At 28.5% G+C, this 16,270-nt stretch overlaps 3 protein-coding genes across 3 annotated transcripts in view; all 3 read right to left on the bottom strand.

Moving 5' to 3' along the window:
- Positions 1–4,233: 4,233 nt before the first annotated feature.
- Positions 4,234–16,270, bottom strand: part of LOC105766326 (receptor kinase-like protein Xa21) — a 161,521-nt gene continuing 149,484 nt past the window's right edge. The window contains exon 9 of the mRNA XM_052630431.1: positions 4,234–5,622. Coding sequence (XP_052486391.1) covers positions 5,267–5,622 — 356 coding nt within the window. The 3' untranslated portion in view covers positions 4,234–5,266. The remainder of the gene's footprint in view (positions 5,623–16,270) is intronic.
- LOC128040944 (receptor kinase-like protein Xa21) overlaps positions 4,234–16,270 on the bottom strand; it is a 31,765-nt gene continuing 19,728 nt past the window's right edge. The window contains exon 3 of the mRNA XM_052629991.1: positions 4,234–4,468. The gene's annotated coding sequence lies outside the window, so the exon portion shown is untranslated. The remainder of the gene's footprint in view (positions 4,469–16,270) is intronic.
- LOC128031996 (probable LRR receptor-like serine/threonine-protein kinase At3g47570) lies at positions 9,933–11,205 on the bottom strand. The gene is made up of 2 exons (XM_052629990.1): positions 10,243–11,205; positions 9,933–10,081 (listed from the first exon to the last, which is right to left on the bottom strand). Exon 1 carries the CDS (start codon positions 11,077–11,079, stop codon positions 10,285–10,287), a length of 795 nt encoding a protein of 264 aa, XP_052485950.1. The 5' UTR covers positions 11,080–11,205; the 3' UTR covers positions 9,933–10,081; positions 10,243–10,284.

The following is a 16,270-nucleotide window of genomic DNA, read 5'->3' as shown; positions in this document are numbered from 1 at the left end:
CTTAGGAGATTATCATGAGTTTCTTTATTTCTTTCAGTTATACTGCCCTTTGGATGTTTTTATTTTTAGATTAACTAATTTTCTAAATACCTAAGAGAGATGAGCCCTATGATAGACTGTGACACGCCAAAGTCGACCGGGATAGACTGGCCTGAATTCGAAGCATTACATTAGCCACCTAAGTGACTCTCCAGCTAACTACCACCCAAGACAAACCCCGACCTTATAACACCTCAATCTTATCTAATTATTAATTATTTATTAATGCCGACGTAAATTATGAGCCAATTTTAAACTTTTTCTAGGTAATTTAACCTAAGGGCATTTATGTCATTTTACCACTTATGGTAAAACTAACTCGGTTTTAGATCTAAGTGTTTTTTGACTTCTTTTAGTCAAATTATGCAAGTCTAAAATTTTTAGGTTAATTTGAGTTCGTTTACTATGTCAAATTCAAGTTTTATTATTAAGGACTAAATTGTAACTTAAACAAATTTGAATACCAATTTAAAGTAATAAAAATTCAAAACCCTAAAACCCACACGGGCATGTGGGCAAGTGACACGGGCGTGTGGAGACTGGAGCTATCACACACAAGCATGTGAGTTGAAAAATATGAAATAAATTAATCCATTCAATTTTCCAACAACCATGCTATACTACCAAACCAAAAAACGCTTGAAGCTTTGAAAAGGGGTGAATCTAAAAAAAAAAAATTAGAAGAATTAGAATTAAATTATAAAATTTTGAGAATTAAAATATAATTTTATCATGTATTAATTTATTATTTTTAAAGGGTCTTAATAGAGTTTTTTTTCCATATTGGTTGGACCAATACCTCTACCTGCCTCTTTAAATTTGCTCCAACCCTAAACCCAATATTCGATTGGATTAACAACAATATATAGGTTAGTATTTTTAGAGGTTTAAATTATAAATTTTTGAAAGATTAAAATAAATTTGTATTTTTTTATTAAGAAAATATAAAAGAAAAAAATATGTTTACACAAGCCAAGAGACCTTTGGGATCATGCGGGTGATTTTGATGATGTTAATGGTTATTTTGGTGGAGAGAGTGAAAAAGAAACAAATGATTCATTATATATAATATAATTATGAAATTCAAGCCATATATTGTATGTTTCATACATAAAAATTTCATGGGAGGTCCAAAGGTAATAAATGACTTGTAGGCTTGCTGAATTCCTTTGAAAGGCCCAAAGGCAATTTAACATTCACAAAATAATCTCTAAATACTGTAAAGACAAATCAAATCCACAGCAGCATTAGAGTTGATTAAGCTAAGCATTGGCAAATATTACTTTGATTTGGCGTGCAATATTGGGAAAACCCCCTCTTACATTAGAAAAACAACATAATCCATGAAACATTGATAGCCCAATACAGAAGTGTTTATATATGTGTTTGAGACTAGTTATATTTGGCTTAATTGAAATAGATTATATATGTTTTTATGACTATTTATTTGCTTAAGACTTACTAAGCTTTTAAAAGCTTGCTTTGTGTGTGTTCTTTCCCTATTTTATAGATAGTCGAAGCTAGCTCGAGCTCGAAGATCGTCAAGAATTGTCGTCACACTATCGATCGTCATTTTAGTACTTTTGAAACTTGTAAAAATAGTATATGGCATGTATAGGCTAGTAATCATGTGATATGTTTTTGGGTTGTGGTTTTAGCCATATAAGTTGGTTTGTAAATGGTGTAGTTGTTGGAAGTTACTTTAGCTATGCAAATGAGCTTATTTTATGAATTGACAAATGGTAGGTGATGTTTATTTGGCAAACTTGGTATAGTCATGTGGTTAATTATTCGGTTAGATGTTAATGTTAGTATGTGTTCATATTTACTATGTGATGACTATGCTATGCCATGTAAATTTGACTATTTGGTGTGGATTATTATTAACCTATGCTATGCCATGTAAATTTGACTATTTAGTGTGGATTATTATTAACCTATGTGATGTATAAATTAACCTATTTGGTGTGGATTATTATTAACCGGCGACGTATTCAGGTTAGGGGTGTTACATGAGGCGCTTTTGGTAAATACATTACTGAGTTGGTGACCTGATTGAGGGTAACACCAACTCAATAAAACTCTTAAATATTGACTACAAATCCTATCACACACTTATGAGTATGAAAACACAAATTTAGAATACAAAGATGTGTTTAAAAATAACATAGAATAAAGAATGAAATTTATGGTTTGAAACTAATTAATAATAACACATGAAATAGAATGAAATTTATGGTTTGAAACTAATTAATAATAACACATGAAATATGTATGATATCAAAATGAAAAAAAAGATTAAATTGTGCATAAAACAAAATTTTTCTGTTACATCAATAAAGTTATATTTATTACCTCGCCAATTGTTTGTCATTAAGAACATTAAAGTATCCTTGAATGATATAACGATTCTAAATAGAGTTGATGTATGGTTGGCTTAGGATACCAAGTCAGTTAGGGCTTAAGATTATTAAAATATTCTTATTTTAAAGGAAATTAATATTATTATAAGTGTATTTTCACCTTTTCATACTTTTATATAATCTTCAAGTAAAACAATTGAAAAATATTATGTGAGGCTCAAACACAAGACTAAAAAAATTCATATAGAAAACGCTTACCACTCCACTAATAATCATTTGTTAATGTATTTTTGGTAAAAAGACCTCTCCAATCCCTCTTAATTTCACAATTGCGCAAATTAGTCCCTCTCAAAAAAAATGGAGCAATTTAATCCCTATCAATTTTGAAAGTGAGTAACTAAGGACAATTAATTATGGTGTTAAATTCTTCCATCAATTGTACATAATTTTGATTAATACAGTTATAAATTTAACTTTCAATGTTTATATATTTTGTCATTTTGGCCTTAATTTTTAAAAAAATTTAAGAAATTCAACCTCAACATTTACATATTTACACAAACGTTGCAGGAAAACTTTGTTAAATTAAGACCAAATTGCAAAGTGTGTAAATTTTGAGGGCTAAATTTATTAATAAACCAGCCAAAATCATGTACATTTTATGGAATGTTAACATCTTGATTAATTATTCTTAGTTGCTCACTTTCAAAATTAATAGGGACTAAATTGCTCTGACTTTTTTAGGGTAACCAATTTCCTCAATTTGGAAATTGAGAGAGACTATTGAGATCTTTTTAATATAAAATTAATATATTTTTTTTATAAACAATAAAAGAACGTTGACATTGAATTTGCTGTTTCACATTCAATTTACAGAGAAGAAGAATTTTCTAACTTATTTTCCATCAACTTCACTCCAATTTTCAATCACAATCAATTGCATCAAGAGCACCACATCTTTTTGGATGAAACAAACCTCTCAATTTTAAGATAAACGGGTCTTTAGGGTTATTAGTTGAGGGCTATTTCCACAATTGCCATCACACACGGGAGTGTGGGATTGAAAAATATGAAATAAATTATTTCACTCAATTTTCCAACACCCATGCTATACTACCAAATTAAAAAAAGGCTTGACGCTTTGAATAGGGAAGAATTAGAATTAAATTATAAAATTTTGAGAAGTTAAAATATAATTTTATCATGTATTAATTTATTATTTTTAAAGGGTCTTAATAGAATTTTTTTCCCATTTTGGTTGGGCCAATACCTCTGTCTGCCTCTTTAAATATGCTTCAACCCTAAACCCAATATTCAATTTGGATTAACAACAATATATAGGTTAGTATTTGTGGAAGTTTGACGAATAAAATTGCTTTTTTAGATGTTTAAATTATAAATTTTGAACGTTTAAAGTAAATTTGTATTTTTTTATTAACAAAATATAAAAAAAAAAACATGTTTAGACAAGCCAAGAAACCTTTGGGATCATACGGATGATTTTGATGATGATAATGGTTATTTTGGTGGAGAGGGTGAAAAAGAAACAAATAATTCATTATATATAATATAATTATGAAATTCATGCCATATATTGTATGTTTCATACATAAAAATTTCATGGGAGGTCCAAAGGTAATTAAATGACTTGTAGGCTTGCTGAATTTCTTTGAAAGGCCCAAAGGCAATTTAACATTCACAAAATAATCTCTAAATACTGTAAAGGCAAATCAAATCCACAGCAGCATTGGCAAATATTACTTTGATTTTGTATGCAATATTACATTAGAAAAACAACATAATCCATGAAACATTGATAGCCCAATACAAATTTCATCGAGAAAAAAGTCTCTTTGTTTTGTAGAACATGATAGTAAAGATGTGTTTAGTTTTCCTTGATCAACAACCACTTGCCAAAAACACAATTAGATTAGATTATGAATGATACTTTCAACTATGACAATATTAAATACTAAACATTCCAAATAACTCTAAATAAATGGAATGTAGCAAATTACCTGATGAGGCAAGCTAGCTCAATTAAGACCATTGTGTTATACTTGTCTCTAAATTGAAAAATTTAGAAGAAAATAAAGAGAAAGAGTTAGCAAATACTTGAAAACCGATAAAACTTATATGTCATTGATTGGATAAACTACGATCACCCATAATAGCCTTTACCTTGCAACCATCTACATGAACCCATAAGACTCTTAGCGGAATCAAGAGACAAGACCCTAACATGAGAACAATACCATTTGTTGATGCCTTTATTAATAGGGCCGTACCTAGGAGAGTTGGCAGGGGTCCCGACCCTCCTTAAAATAAAAAAATTTCTATTTAGGCCCTTTAAAATTTTTAAAATTTTAAATTAATAAACGTAAAATTGTACTTTGGCCCCCCAAAAAATTATAAAACTTTGATTTAATCCTTTAAAAATTATAAAAATATTGGCTATTAAAATGGTGAAATTACATTTTTACTATTGTAAAAATTACAATTTAATTTCACCCCTAAAAAGATTTTCTGGCTTCGCCCTAATAAAATCATTGGCAAAAGATTAAAATAAAATTATATCATAAATAATAAAAAACTAAGAAAATCCAATCTAACAAAGAAAATAACTTGATGTCGAAATTTAATGCATTTTATTGGTTTCCATTTTGATATTGCAAAAGAAGTTTGAATTTTGAAGAGAGCCTAGTACGTGAGAGCAAAAGAAAAAAAATGGTTTATTAATTTTTACGAATACCGACATATTATATATATGATTAAAATTCCAGAATAGATTAAAAATGTTGAATTAATGATAAAATTAAGTGTGAAATAATAACCACAAGTGTACTCTTTACTCACCATCTCTGTTAAAAATGTTGGATGTTGTTTAGCAACCTTTGTTTGATTTTCTTCAGCTCAACCACAACATCTTTCATATCTTTTCTTTCTTCTGGTAACTCAGCTGAACAATTCAAAGCCAACTCCATGATAGATGAAATACAATTTGCTTTAACAACAATGTACTCATCCTCTCTTCTTAATAAATCAACATCTGCAATTTCTATCGCTCCTTTAGGCAATGAACTTTCCATCCAATGCCTTATAGTCTCTTCTTCAACAAAAACATTATCAGTTGGCTTTTTCTTCGTGAAAGTTTCTATAAGGACGATCCCATAACTATAGACGTCAGATTTTATAGAAACAATTCCTGCTGATCCAAATTCTGCATTTCAAGTATAATTAGAACATCATTCATCCTCAATTATTTCTAAAACGCTTATTCAAATATATATCCACATACACGTGAAACAAAAATATAAAATGCAAATTAGTAAAATAATCATACAAAAATAAAAAAGAATTCACCTGGTGCCATATACCCAATAGTTGCAAGAGTCATGGTTTGCTTCATTACTTCACCTTCTCCCAACAATTTGGCAACGCCAAAATCTCCAACATGTGCAACCATGTCTTCATCTAGTAAAATATTGCTTGGTTTTATGTCACAATGAATTATAGGTGTTGGATGTCCATTGTGGAGGTGTTCTATAGCTACCGCAACATCTATCATTATGTCGACCCTTTGTATGATATTAAGGAAACAATTTTCAGAATGTAACCATTTCTCAAGGTTTCCGTTAGATATGTAATCAAGCACCAAGGCTTTGAAGTCAACACTTGAGCAGCAAGTAATGACCTTCACAATATTACGATGAACTATATTACACATAGCATCACATTCAATGTCAAAACTCCTAAATGCTCCCTCTGTTTGCAAATTGAAAACTTTTATTGCAACTTCCATTCCATCTGAAAGCCTCCCTTTATATACATATCCAAAACTCCCTGAACCAAGCATATTGCTTTCCTCAAATCCATTAGTTGCTCGTGAAAGTTCAGCATGTGAAATTCTTCTCGGTGTTTTCAAAGACAACAAATCATCTTTAATTGTTAGAGTTGTACTCCTTCTTTGGCATCTTCTATACATAATAGTTAAGACTATTAGTACTACGACAATACCAATTGTTGGTAAACCATACCTAAAAGCATGCAATATAATCATTTGGGAGTTTTTGTGGATGTCGTTTTTGCAAGGTGGGACTAGCAATCTAGGTGGACCACAAAGTGCATAATTCTTCATGAATGATGTGCTAGAAAAGTTTGAAAAACATCCTTTGCTGGGAATTTCCCCTTCAAGTCTATTGAAAGACACATTAAAATACTTTAGATATAAAAGCTTTTCCAAAGATTTGGGAATGACTCCAGAGAGATTGTTATTGGATAAATCCAAGAATTCCAAACTAATCAACCCATCAAATGATTCAGGGATATGACCATGTAGTATATTATTTGATAAATCTAATGAAACCAAAGTTTGAAGACCCCCAAATGTGGATAAGATATCGCCCTTGAGCAAATTCCTTGATAAATTTAGTTTCAGTAGACTCCTCAAATTTCCAACATCAATAGCATGTGAATTGTGAAGATGGTTTGATGATAAATCTATTTCTAAGATATCTTTAAGATTCCACAAAGTTGAGGGTATTGTAGAACTCAATTTGTTGGAATCTAAGCAAAGATATCTCAGAGCAGAAATATTACCTAAACAAGAGGGTATGGACCCATGCAGCTTATTCAACCCTAAACACATCTCGTATAGTCTCTCCAAACCACAGAGGCTTTCTGAGATCGGCCCTCCTAGTTTATTATTGTAAAAAGTTAGACTTTGGAGATTTCTCATTCCTCCTATTGATGCTGGAATCAATCCACTTAATTTATTATAGCCAAGTTGTAAAAGGAATAGGTTGGTTAAGTTACCTATTTCCATAGGAATAATGCCTTGAAGCTCACACTTTTTGGCAGAAAAGAATTGAAGGGATTTTGATAGGTTCCCGATATAAGTAGGAAGAACGCCACTGAATGGATTTCCTGATACATCTATTCTTCTCAAATTCCTACAATTCGTCAAAGAAGAAAGAAAGCTCCACTCATGATCAGTAGCAGATCCTGTGATCAAATTATTGTCAAAGATTTGGAACACTTCAAGGTGTCTTAAGTTGCCAAGCGTTTTAGGGATTGGGCCAGAGAATGAGTTACGTGCCAAGTCTATAATCTGAAGCATGGAAGCATTGGAGATAGAGTTGGGAATGTTTCCGGTAAGTTTATTTCTCCACAATAAAAGAATCTGAAGCTTTGGAGCATTGGTGATGGGTGGTAAATTACCTGTAAAATAGCATCTTTTAGAAAACATATTCATTGAATACCAAATTCACAAAATATATAATACATTAAATAAAAACTGTAAAACTTTAAATCAATTAAGGATAAAATTTTTGCGTGATGAAATCAATTAAAAAGTTGAGACATAATAGGAAGTTTTGAGTAGTAATTAGTCCTTGTGATTTGAATAGACAAAACATATAAAACACTAATAATTTTTAAAATATTGTAAAACTTGAAATAAAATAAAATAAAAGTTTGGCATGAGAATGTGGCATCTAATCAATCTTAAAAATGAGACTGACACTGGATAATAATTAGTTATGATTTGGGAAACAAAATGTTAAAGCCATTGTTTTTAATGTAAACTGGTATGATTTTTATCTATTGGGATAATTATTTATTTTTATTAAATTATAATGTAAAATTTAAAGATTACTATTTGCTCAAAATTTTGTATTGTTCATATATTTGAAATTTAATCTTTATATTTTTATTTTCTGTGATTTAGTCTCTACTTTTTGAATTGAAAATTTTAGGTTCATTTATTAACATTGTTAAAAGGTTTTTGAGATAGTATGGCATTTTGAAAAATAAAATAAGCTTGATATCTCTGTTTTTAATTATTCCAAATATTGTTTTATTATTTCAAGATAAATTATTTGTGTCTAGACCAATTTCTTAAGAACTATTGTTGCATGTTTAATTATTTTAAAGAATTGTCGATTGAGTCTTAGATTAATTGGCATGTGCATTGTTGCTAATGTAGGAGAATGTGAGTTCAAGTATGCTGAAGTGCATTATCCTCCTATTTATGAATTGGGGAGTTGATAAAGTACTAAATTTTGATATATTTTAAAATATTAAAATTTATTAAAATATTTTTATAAAAATTGATTGTACCACAATATACAATTTTAATATCAAAATTTTAATTTTTTAAAATATTAGCGAATATATACTTTAAAGTTACACAATTTTTACTAGTTTTAACTTTATTTTTAAATTTTATCGTCTTTTATAATTTCTAATATTTTTTTATAATTTTTACAATATTTAACAATTTCTAACAATTTTAATAATTTTATTATTTATTACAAATTTAAAATTAACAAATTTTATTTTTTAAAACAATTATATATTTATAATGTAGTTATTTTTTATAATTTTATTAAAATTTTTAAAGACTTTTTGGTTTTTTTCTAGATGATGATGCCATCATGATGTCATCATATGCCACATGGCAATTTATGGTTAGTTGGATATCTCAATCTATTTTTTTAACGTCCAATGGACTAAACCAAGAACACCTGATAATGTTAGAGACTACACTAGGAATGTTTGATAATATTAAGTATGAAAGTGGGCAAAAAAACATTAAGGATTAAAAAAAAGGAAAAAAAAAGAGCAATATGCTGTAGGGAATAAACTGTGCATTAAGCCATTAAAAATATATGTATAATAAATATAAATGCATGGATTTTGAGAAACTTTTGAACTGATAATTATATAGTCTTTCTTGTTTACTATATTATTGAATTTGTTATTTTAAATATTTTTATTACTTTTAAGATTTATCATATGTATGGATAAGAATTTTGGTTTTACTAAAATATTTGGTTAAATAAATTCACTTTATAAGAAAATTTAGCATCCTTATAAATAACAATTTTGATTCTATTAAAATATTATTTTAAAAATTATATAATAAAATTTAAAATTTATATTGAATTACTTTATACTTCAATTATTATTAGAAACTTTATCATACACATACGTGTATGAGAATCACATATTTAGAACATAAATTTGTGTTTTAAAATAACTTATGATAAATAATGAAATGTATAATTTGAAACTATTTAATAATAACACATGGCATATAAATCTTATTGTTTAAAGTTTAATGGAAATTAAAAAATTAAAAATAAATCAATTCATATAAATCTTATTGTTTTTTATCATATTAAAATGATAAAAGTATATGACATAAATAGAAGAAACAAATTCAACACAATGTTTTTGGAGTTTGGAAAAAATTAAAGTGAAAAACATACCTTCTAAATTGTTGTTAAATAGATCTATTTCTTCGAGCGTAGTTGAATTAAAAATACTTGATGGAATTTGACCTGCACACATAGTAAAAAAATTGAAGTGAAAAACATATCTTCTAAACTGTTCAACTAAAAATACTTTTGTTATCTATTACAAATCAAACTCTTTTGTGAAAAAATTATTACCAGATAATTCATTCCAACCCAGGTAAAGCCTTTCAAGCTTGGGAAGATATTGACACATATCATTAGGCAAACTACTTGATAGGCTATTGTTGGAGAGATTAACGGTCTTCAGAGAAGAAATGTTGAAGATAGAAGTTGGAATCTGACCTGTAAGGCCTTTAATTGCTTGAATATTAAGCATTTCCAAACTAAGAAGATTACTGATTTCCTTAGGAATTTGACCTGCAGACAGTCGAAAAATCATTATTTTTCAGCACTTGTTTTTCTTCAAATTAACTATTTTGCCTTGAATGAAATAAAATTTCTTCCTTTTGTTATCTATTACAAATTAAACTCTTTTATAAAAAATACTTTAAATTCAAGAAATCAAGGAAATTGATTACCTTCTAGATTATTAAACCCCAAATATAATTCCTGGAGTCGTGTCAGATTTCCAATACTTTTTGGAATGATCCCCTCAATTGATTATTGGACAACGACAAATTTTTAAGGTTGCTGCATTTGCCCATACTTGATGGAATGTTACCAGATAATTCATTCCAACTCAGGTAAAGCCCTTCAAGCTTGGGGAGATGTTGACACGTATCATTAGGCAAACTACCTAATAGGCTATTGCTGGAGAGATCAATAATCTTCAGAGAAGAAATCTTGAAGATGGAAGATGGAACCTGACCAGATAATTGATTGAATCCCAAGTTCAAGATCTCTAGATTAGACATGTTAACAAGTGTTTCAGGGATTGTGCCTGTAAAGTTATTGTTTTTCATTTTCAGCCTTCGAACTCTCTGTAAGTTCCCAAGCCATGATGGAATTTCCCCATTCAGATGGTTGTAGCTTAATTGAAGGATCCTCAAATGATGCAATTGGCTCAATTCTTTAGGGAGATGGCCATAGAAATGGTTGCTACTCAAGTCGAGAGAGAGTAGAAATGAAAGATTTCCAAGGTGTGGAGGGATAGTACCCCTAAGATTCATGCTTGTAAGATTCAAAGCTATAACTCTTTTATGGAGGATGCCACAAGAAACACCAATCCAATTGCAAACAGAGGTTGAGACCGTCCAATTGTTTGGCAAGACATTTTGAGGACCGGCGATGCGATCCTTAAACTCGAGAAGTGCAAACTGGTCGAAGTTGAGATTCCTGACTGTCATAGCCAAGCAAAGTACGGAACATGGTATGAATAAAGCTAAAAGAAGATGAAAGCAAGTGTTGTAGTTCATGATTGCAAGACGGAATAAGCCAAGAAAATAAAAAAAAAGTAGGAAAAGGGAAGTTGAGTTGATAAAATAGTTTGGATGATGAAGAAAAGCCCAGACAGCATGCTTTAATATGTTTCAACCCTCGCACACTTGATAAACTTGATAAAAATATTTTGATCTAATAAATGTAAAAAACTTTTTAAACAAAATAAGGTTGAAATAATCTATTTGTCCTTATACTTTGATAAAATTTGAGATTTAGTCCTTATACTTAAAAGGTTAAAAATAAAGTCTTCTTGTTTTTATTTAAAATCTTAGTCCTAACGTTAATTTTTTTGTCAAAATTTGTCAACTTTACATATTAATTAGGTTTCCTTATATGTCGTGATATATGACTAACACAAAATAAGCAAGTTGATAAATTCGACAAAAATACCAAAGATGATAATAATTGAATTAAAATTTTAAATTGAATTTATAACCTTTAACGTATAAGGAATGGATATCAAATGTTTATAGGAATAAAGGACTAACAGCATATTTTAACCATAAAAAATATGAGTGATTAGAATGAATCTAAAATTTTATAGAAATAAAAGAGACTAACAACATAGTTATAACTTTGAGATCTCCTTCGATCATCCTTTTCTACGTGGAAAAAGAAAATTAATTAGCATCTAAAGTTTCAAGTAATGAAACCTTGAAAAGAAAAGGTGAAAGTGATTTATCAAACAATAATAGTCTAACTTATAATATATTTAATTACATTTAGTAATTTATCAATCAAAACTTAATTAACATCCATCAATACTTCATACATAAGTAAATTTACCATTTAACTCAGATTTAACTTTGCAAGTAAACTTAAAGTTTTATTTAATTTTGTCACTAAATTTGATTTGTTCAATATAGATTTTGGTGACTTAAAACAAAATTAATAAAAAATTATTTTTTCAGATATGTTTTTAATATTTAATAATAAGTTAATTTATAAAATATACTTTCATTGGACACAGGCATCCAAGGCGGTGAACCACTGATCAAATTAATTCAGAGATACCTAAATTTGCTTTCATCAATTAATTAAGAAATTAAATTTTTAAAAAAAATTGTTGAGACCTCATGATTATCTTTTATAATTTCAGTCTTATCAACTATTTTGAAAACAACAAAACGTCTTACACCAAAACCTAAAAAATAAAAACGTCGACATTAAATTTGTTGGTATGCAATCAATTTTAAGATGGTTTTTGGAGTTATATATCACTTTAGCATTGACTTACTTTTCTACAGTTAGTCTTCTCCAACAAGTTAAATATTTCAATTTTAACAACATTGAAAGGTTTTGGCGTAGAGTCGAGCAAAACTCAATAGAAACAGATGATATAGGTTGAGTTGGCTCGGCCAAGTCGAGTCGACTTGTTCAAATTAGTTAAATTAGTAAATTTTAGGGTGCAGTTAGAATTTTTTATTTTGAGATGCTAAGATGAAAAACTTTGAGTTGCTAAAACAAAAATTTTGTATTTAAAAAGGCATAAATTAAATTATTAAGTTTTTCAAGTTTCCATTTAATCAAAGGTTAAAAAGGACTAAATTGAAGCTTTTTATTTTTAAGAAAGGCTGAATGACAAATTGCTCAAAGCCCATGCCCCTAGCTATACGCCCCTGTTAAAATCAATTTTAAAATTAGTTATAATAGTTGAAGCGAATTGATTATTGAGTAATGAAACACATCATTCAACAAAATAAACAAGTTGACAAATTTTGACAAAAAATATCAAAGGTGATAATAATTAAATTAAAAATTTAAATTGAAAAAATAAGGAATTGAATTTATAACTTTTAAAGTATAAAGAATGAATTTATAACTAACATATTTTAACCACATAATAAAAGTAGTTATGGAGAGTATCATGTAAAATAATGACCTGAATGAAATAAGAATAGAAAAGAAAGAGTAGCCATTTTATGAAATTTATAATTCCAACTGTGAATAAAATATAAATTTTATGAATGTGGACAAGACATTTTATTTAACTTTTTTTAAAGTCATTTTGTTTGTTTCCTAACCACCATGAAATTACTTGTCACAATTCATCTTTTTAAATGAGAAACATTTTCCACAATTTGCTATCACTTTAACATACACTAACTTTTCTATGATTAGTCTTTGGTTTGCTTTGGGTGCAATCTTCCAACTAGCCTTATCAGTGGTTTGACTTTCCAACATTTAGTGTATCACGAGTTTTGTTTTCTTTAAAAAATATTTTTGTGGATATTAGGAGATAATGACAATTATTTTACTGTGAAATTTTAATAAAACTGAAAGATTAGTAATTTATTTTAAGAGATCACAATTAAACATTAGGTTTCTAATTTTTTAATTTTAAATTTTTTTGACAATTGCATAATTAATAAGGTACCAATTTTGAGCATTGTAGGAATGCTATAACCTTCCCTACGCATAATCGCCTCTTGAGCATGATGGATCCTAGACCTTATCCTCTATTCTCGTATCACAAATTGCTTTGAGTGTGAGTTCGAACAATCACATATTAAGCACAAAACCAGAAATGAATTATTACTTTCAATGGCAAAGTAATTCTCTCTCAATAGAAACCAATAAAATTGTAATTCCAAGAAAATAAAATTTAGTTTTTGAAAATATATTCTCACTGCTTTCTAGCAGAATAACAATATGTGAAACTCATGTCAATGTTAATAGCTCTACCAGTACTATCTATTTATAGGGAGAGACATGAGAATCCTGGTTGAATTAGTAAAACACAAGTAATATTTATTTCATAGAAAACAATATTCTACTCTAAGTAGATCAAGTTTGGATGACGCATGGATCGAAGCTCAATCTAGGAGAAAAAAATAAAGGAATTTTCTCTGTAACGAAAATCTGAGATTGTACTATTTTCGAAGTTATAAATAAAATTATACGCCAAATTTCAAGTCAATTTTCAACTCAAATTTTATATATACAAATTTCTAATACACTTGGTGGGACATTCTTTGACTTTTATCTATTCTCTCAAAAAGTTAAAGTTCAAAGTTGCATTAAACTCAAAGAAGATAATCACTAGTAAACCAGCTCACAAGCCTGCTCAAGCTAATCCTACAACTCTTTCCACTTCATCATCAAACACCAATGTTCTTGCTTATCCTTATGGAATTAAACAAAAGACAAAAGCTCTTTAAGAGTTATTTGAAAAGACAAAAGATTCAGATGTGTTGAGATGGAAAGTGACAATACAATGTTGATTGAAACTATTCGTAATGGGTTGGCTACAATAACTAGTGTTGCTGAAGTAAGACAGATTCACCATTGGTGTTCCAAAAATTGGGAAGTCAAACTTCGACATATTTAGCAGAATGCCAATAAAGTTGTTGATTGCATAGCTAAGGCAAATGGAGGCGTAATTGAGCAGCTGGTTATCTTGGAAGATCCTCCGAATTATGTGAGATGCTAGCTTGAAGAAGATATTAGACAATCACTGGTGACTGATGATAATTTTCATTTGGACTGATGAGCGCTTAATTTTCTAAGCTTATGTTCAACAAAAAAAAATTAAATACGTCTAAATTGTAATAGAGTTAACATTAAGTGTTTAAAAATATCTTAAAAATTATTTTTTCCAATTGCAGTTCAATTCCACAAATATCGATGATGAACCCGGACATAAAAGTTACAAAAAAACACATCTCTTATCAAACCAGCAATCCATGTCTAAACTTAAATTAACAAAATTCGCCACGCAACCCGGTACACTATTATATATATATACTAGATTTATTCTAGATGCACATGTTTTATTATATTTAAAAATTAAAATATATGGTTGACTAAGTTTTAGTTGAGTTAGTATTGGTATTATTGTCATTGTTGGAAAATGTGAGTTTAACCGTGCTCAAATGTGTTTTATCCTCCAATTCAAGGGTTAGGAAAAGGTTATTAATAATTAAATTATACCAACTTTTATGATATTAAAAAAAGGATTTATAAATAATATAAGGAAAAGAAAAAAAAAGAGAAACATATTCATATTGATGGGCTCTTTCAATATTAGACTTTTCTTTCTATCACAAGTAAAAATATCAAAGGTGATAATAATTAAATTAAAAATTTAAATTAAAAAATGGGGATTGAATTTGTAACTTTTAAAGTATAAAGAATGAATTTATAACTAACAACATTTTTAACCACATAATAAAAGTAGTTATGGTAAAATAATGACTGAATAACTTTAAACGTCTCATCCTTGCAAAAATGAAATAATAGAAAAGAAATAAGTGTTGGGTGTAGTGACAATGTACATTATACTTCTAAGGGGAGATCAGGGTTTTAGACAAGGGAAGAATTTTAAACCTACTTTTTTCTCTAGAACTCAACACAAACCTCAAATTTATCTTTTAAAAGAATTTTAAAATATCTATATAAAAGGTGATTTTTTACCAATCACACTTAACAAAATTTTAAAATTTCTTTTTTGAAATTTAAAGTGATCTAAAACATATTTTTAAGTGTTTTAGACCATCCAAAGGTTGATTTCTTTATTAATTTGATTTGTTCAATATAGATTTTGGTGACTTAAAACAAAATTAATAAAAATTATTTTTCAGATATCTTTTAATGTTTAATAATTAACTTACATAAAATATGTGTCTAAGGCGGTGAACCACTGATCAAATTAATTTAGAGATACCTAAATTTGCTTTCATCAATTAAGAAATTAAAAAAAAAATTGTTGAGACCTCATGATTATCTTTTATAATTTCAGGCTGATCAACTATTTTGAAAACAACAAAAACGTCTTACACCAAAAACTAAAAAATAAAAACGTCGACATTAAATTTGTTGGTATGCAATCAACTTTAAGATGGTTTTTGGAGTTATATATCACATTAGCATAATTGACTCACTTTTCTACAGTTAGTCTTCTCCAACAAGTTAAACATTTCAATTTTAACAACATTGACAGTCTTTAGGGTAGGGTCGAGCAAAACTCAATAGAAACAGATGATATAGGTTGAGTTGGCTCGGCCAAGTAATTTATTTTTAAAACAAGTAATTTATTTTAAGAGATCACAATTAAACATTAGATTTCCAATTTTTTTAATTTTAAATTTTTCTGACAATTGCATAATTAATAAGGTACAAATTTTGAGCGTTGTAGGAATGCTATAACCTTCCCTACGCATGATG

The sequence above is a fragment of the Gossypium raimondii genome, chromosome 5 (genome assembly GCF_025698545.1).
Source record: "Gossypium raimondii isolate GPD5lz chromosome 5, ASM2569854v1, whole genome shotgun sequence".
Lineage (NCBI taxonomy): Eukaryota > Viridiplantae > Streptophyta > Magnoliopsida > Malvales > Malvaceae > Gossypium > Gossypium raimondii.
Note: the sequence above shows the minus strand (reverse complement) of the source record. Positions and strands in the feature narration are given on the sequence as shown.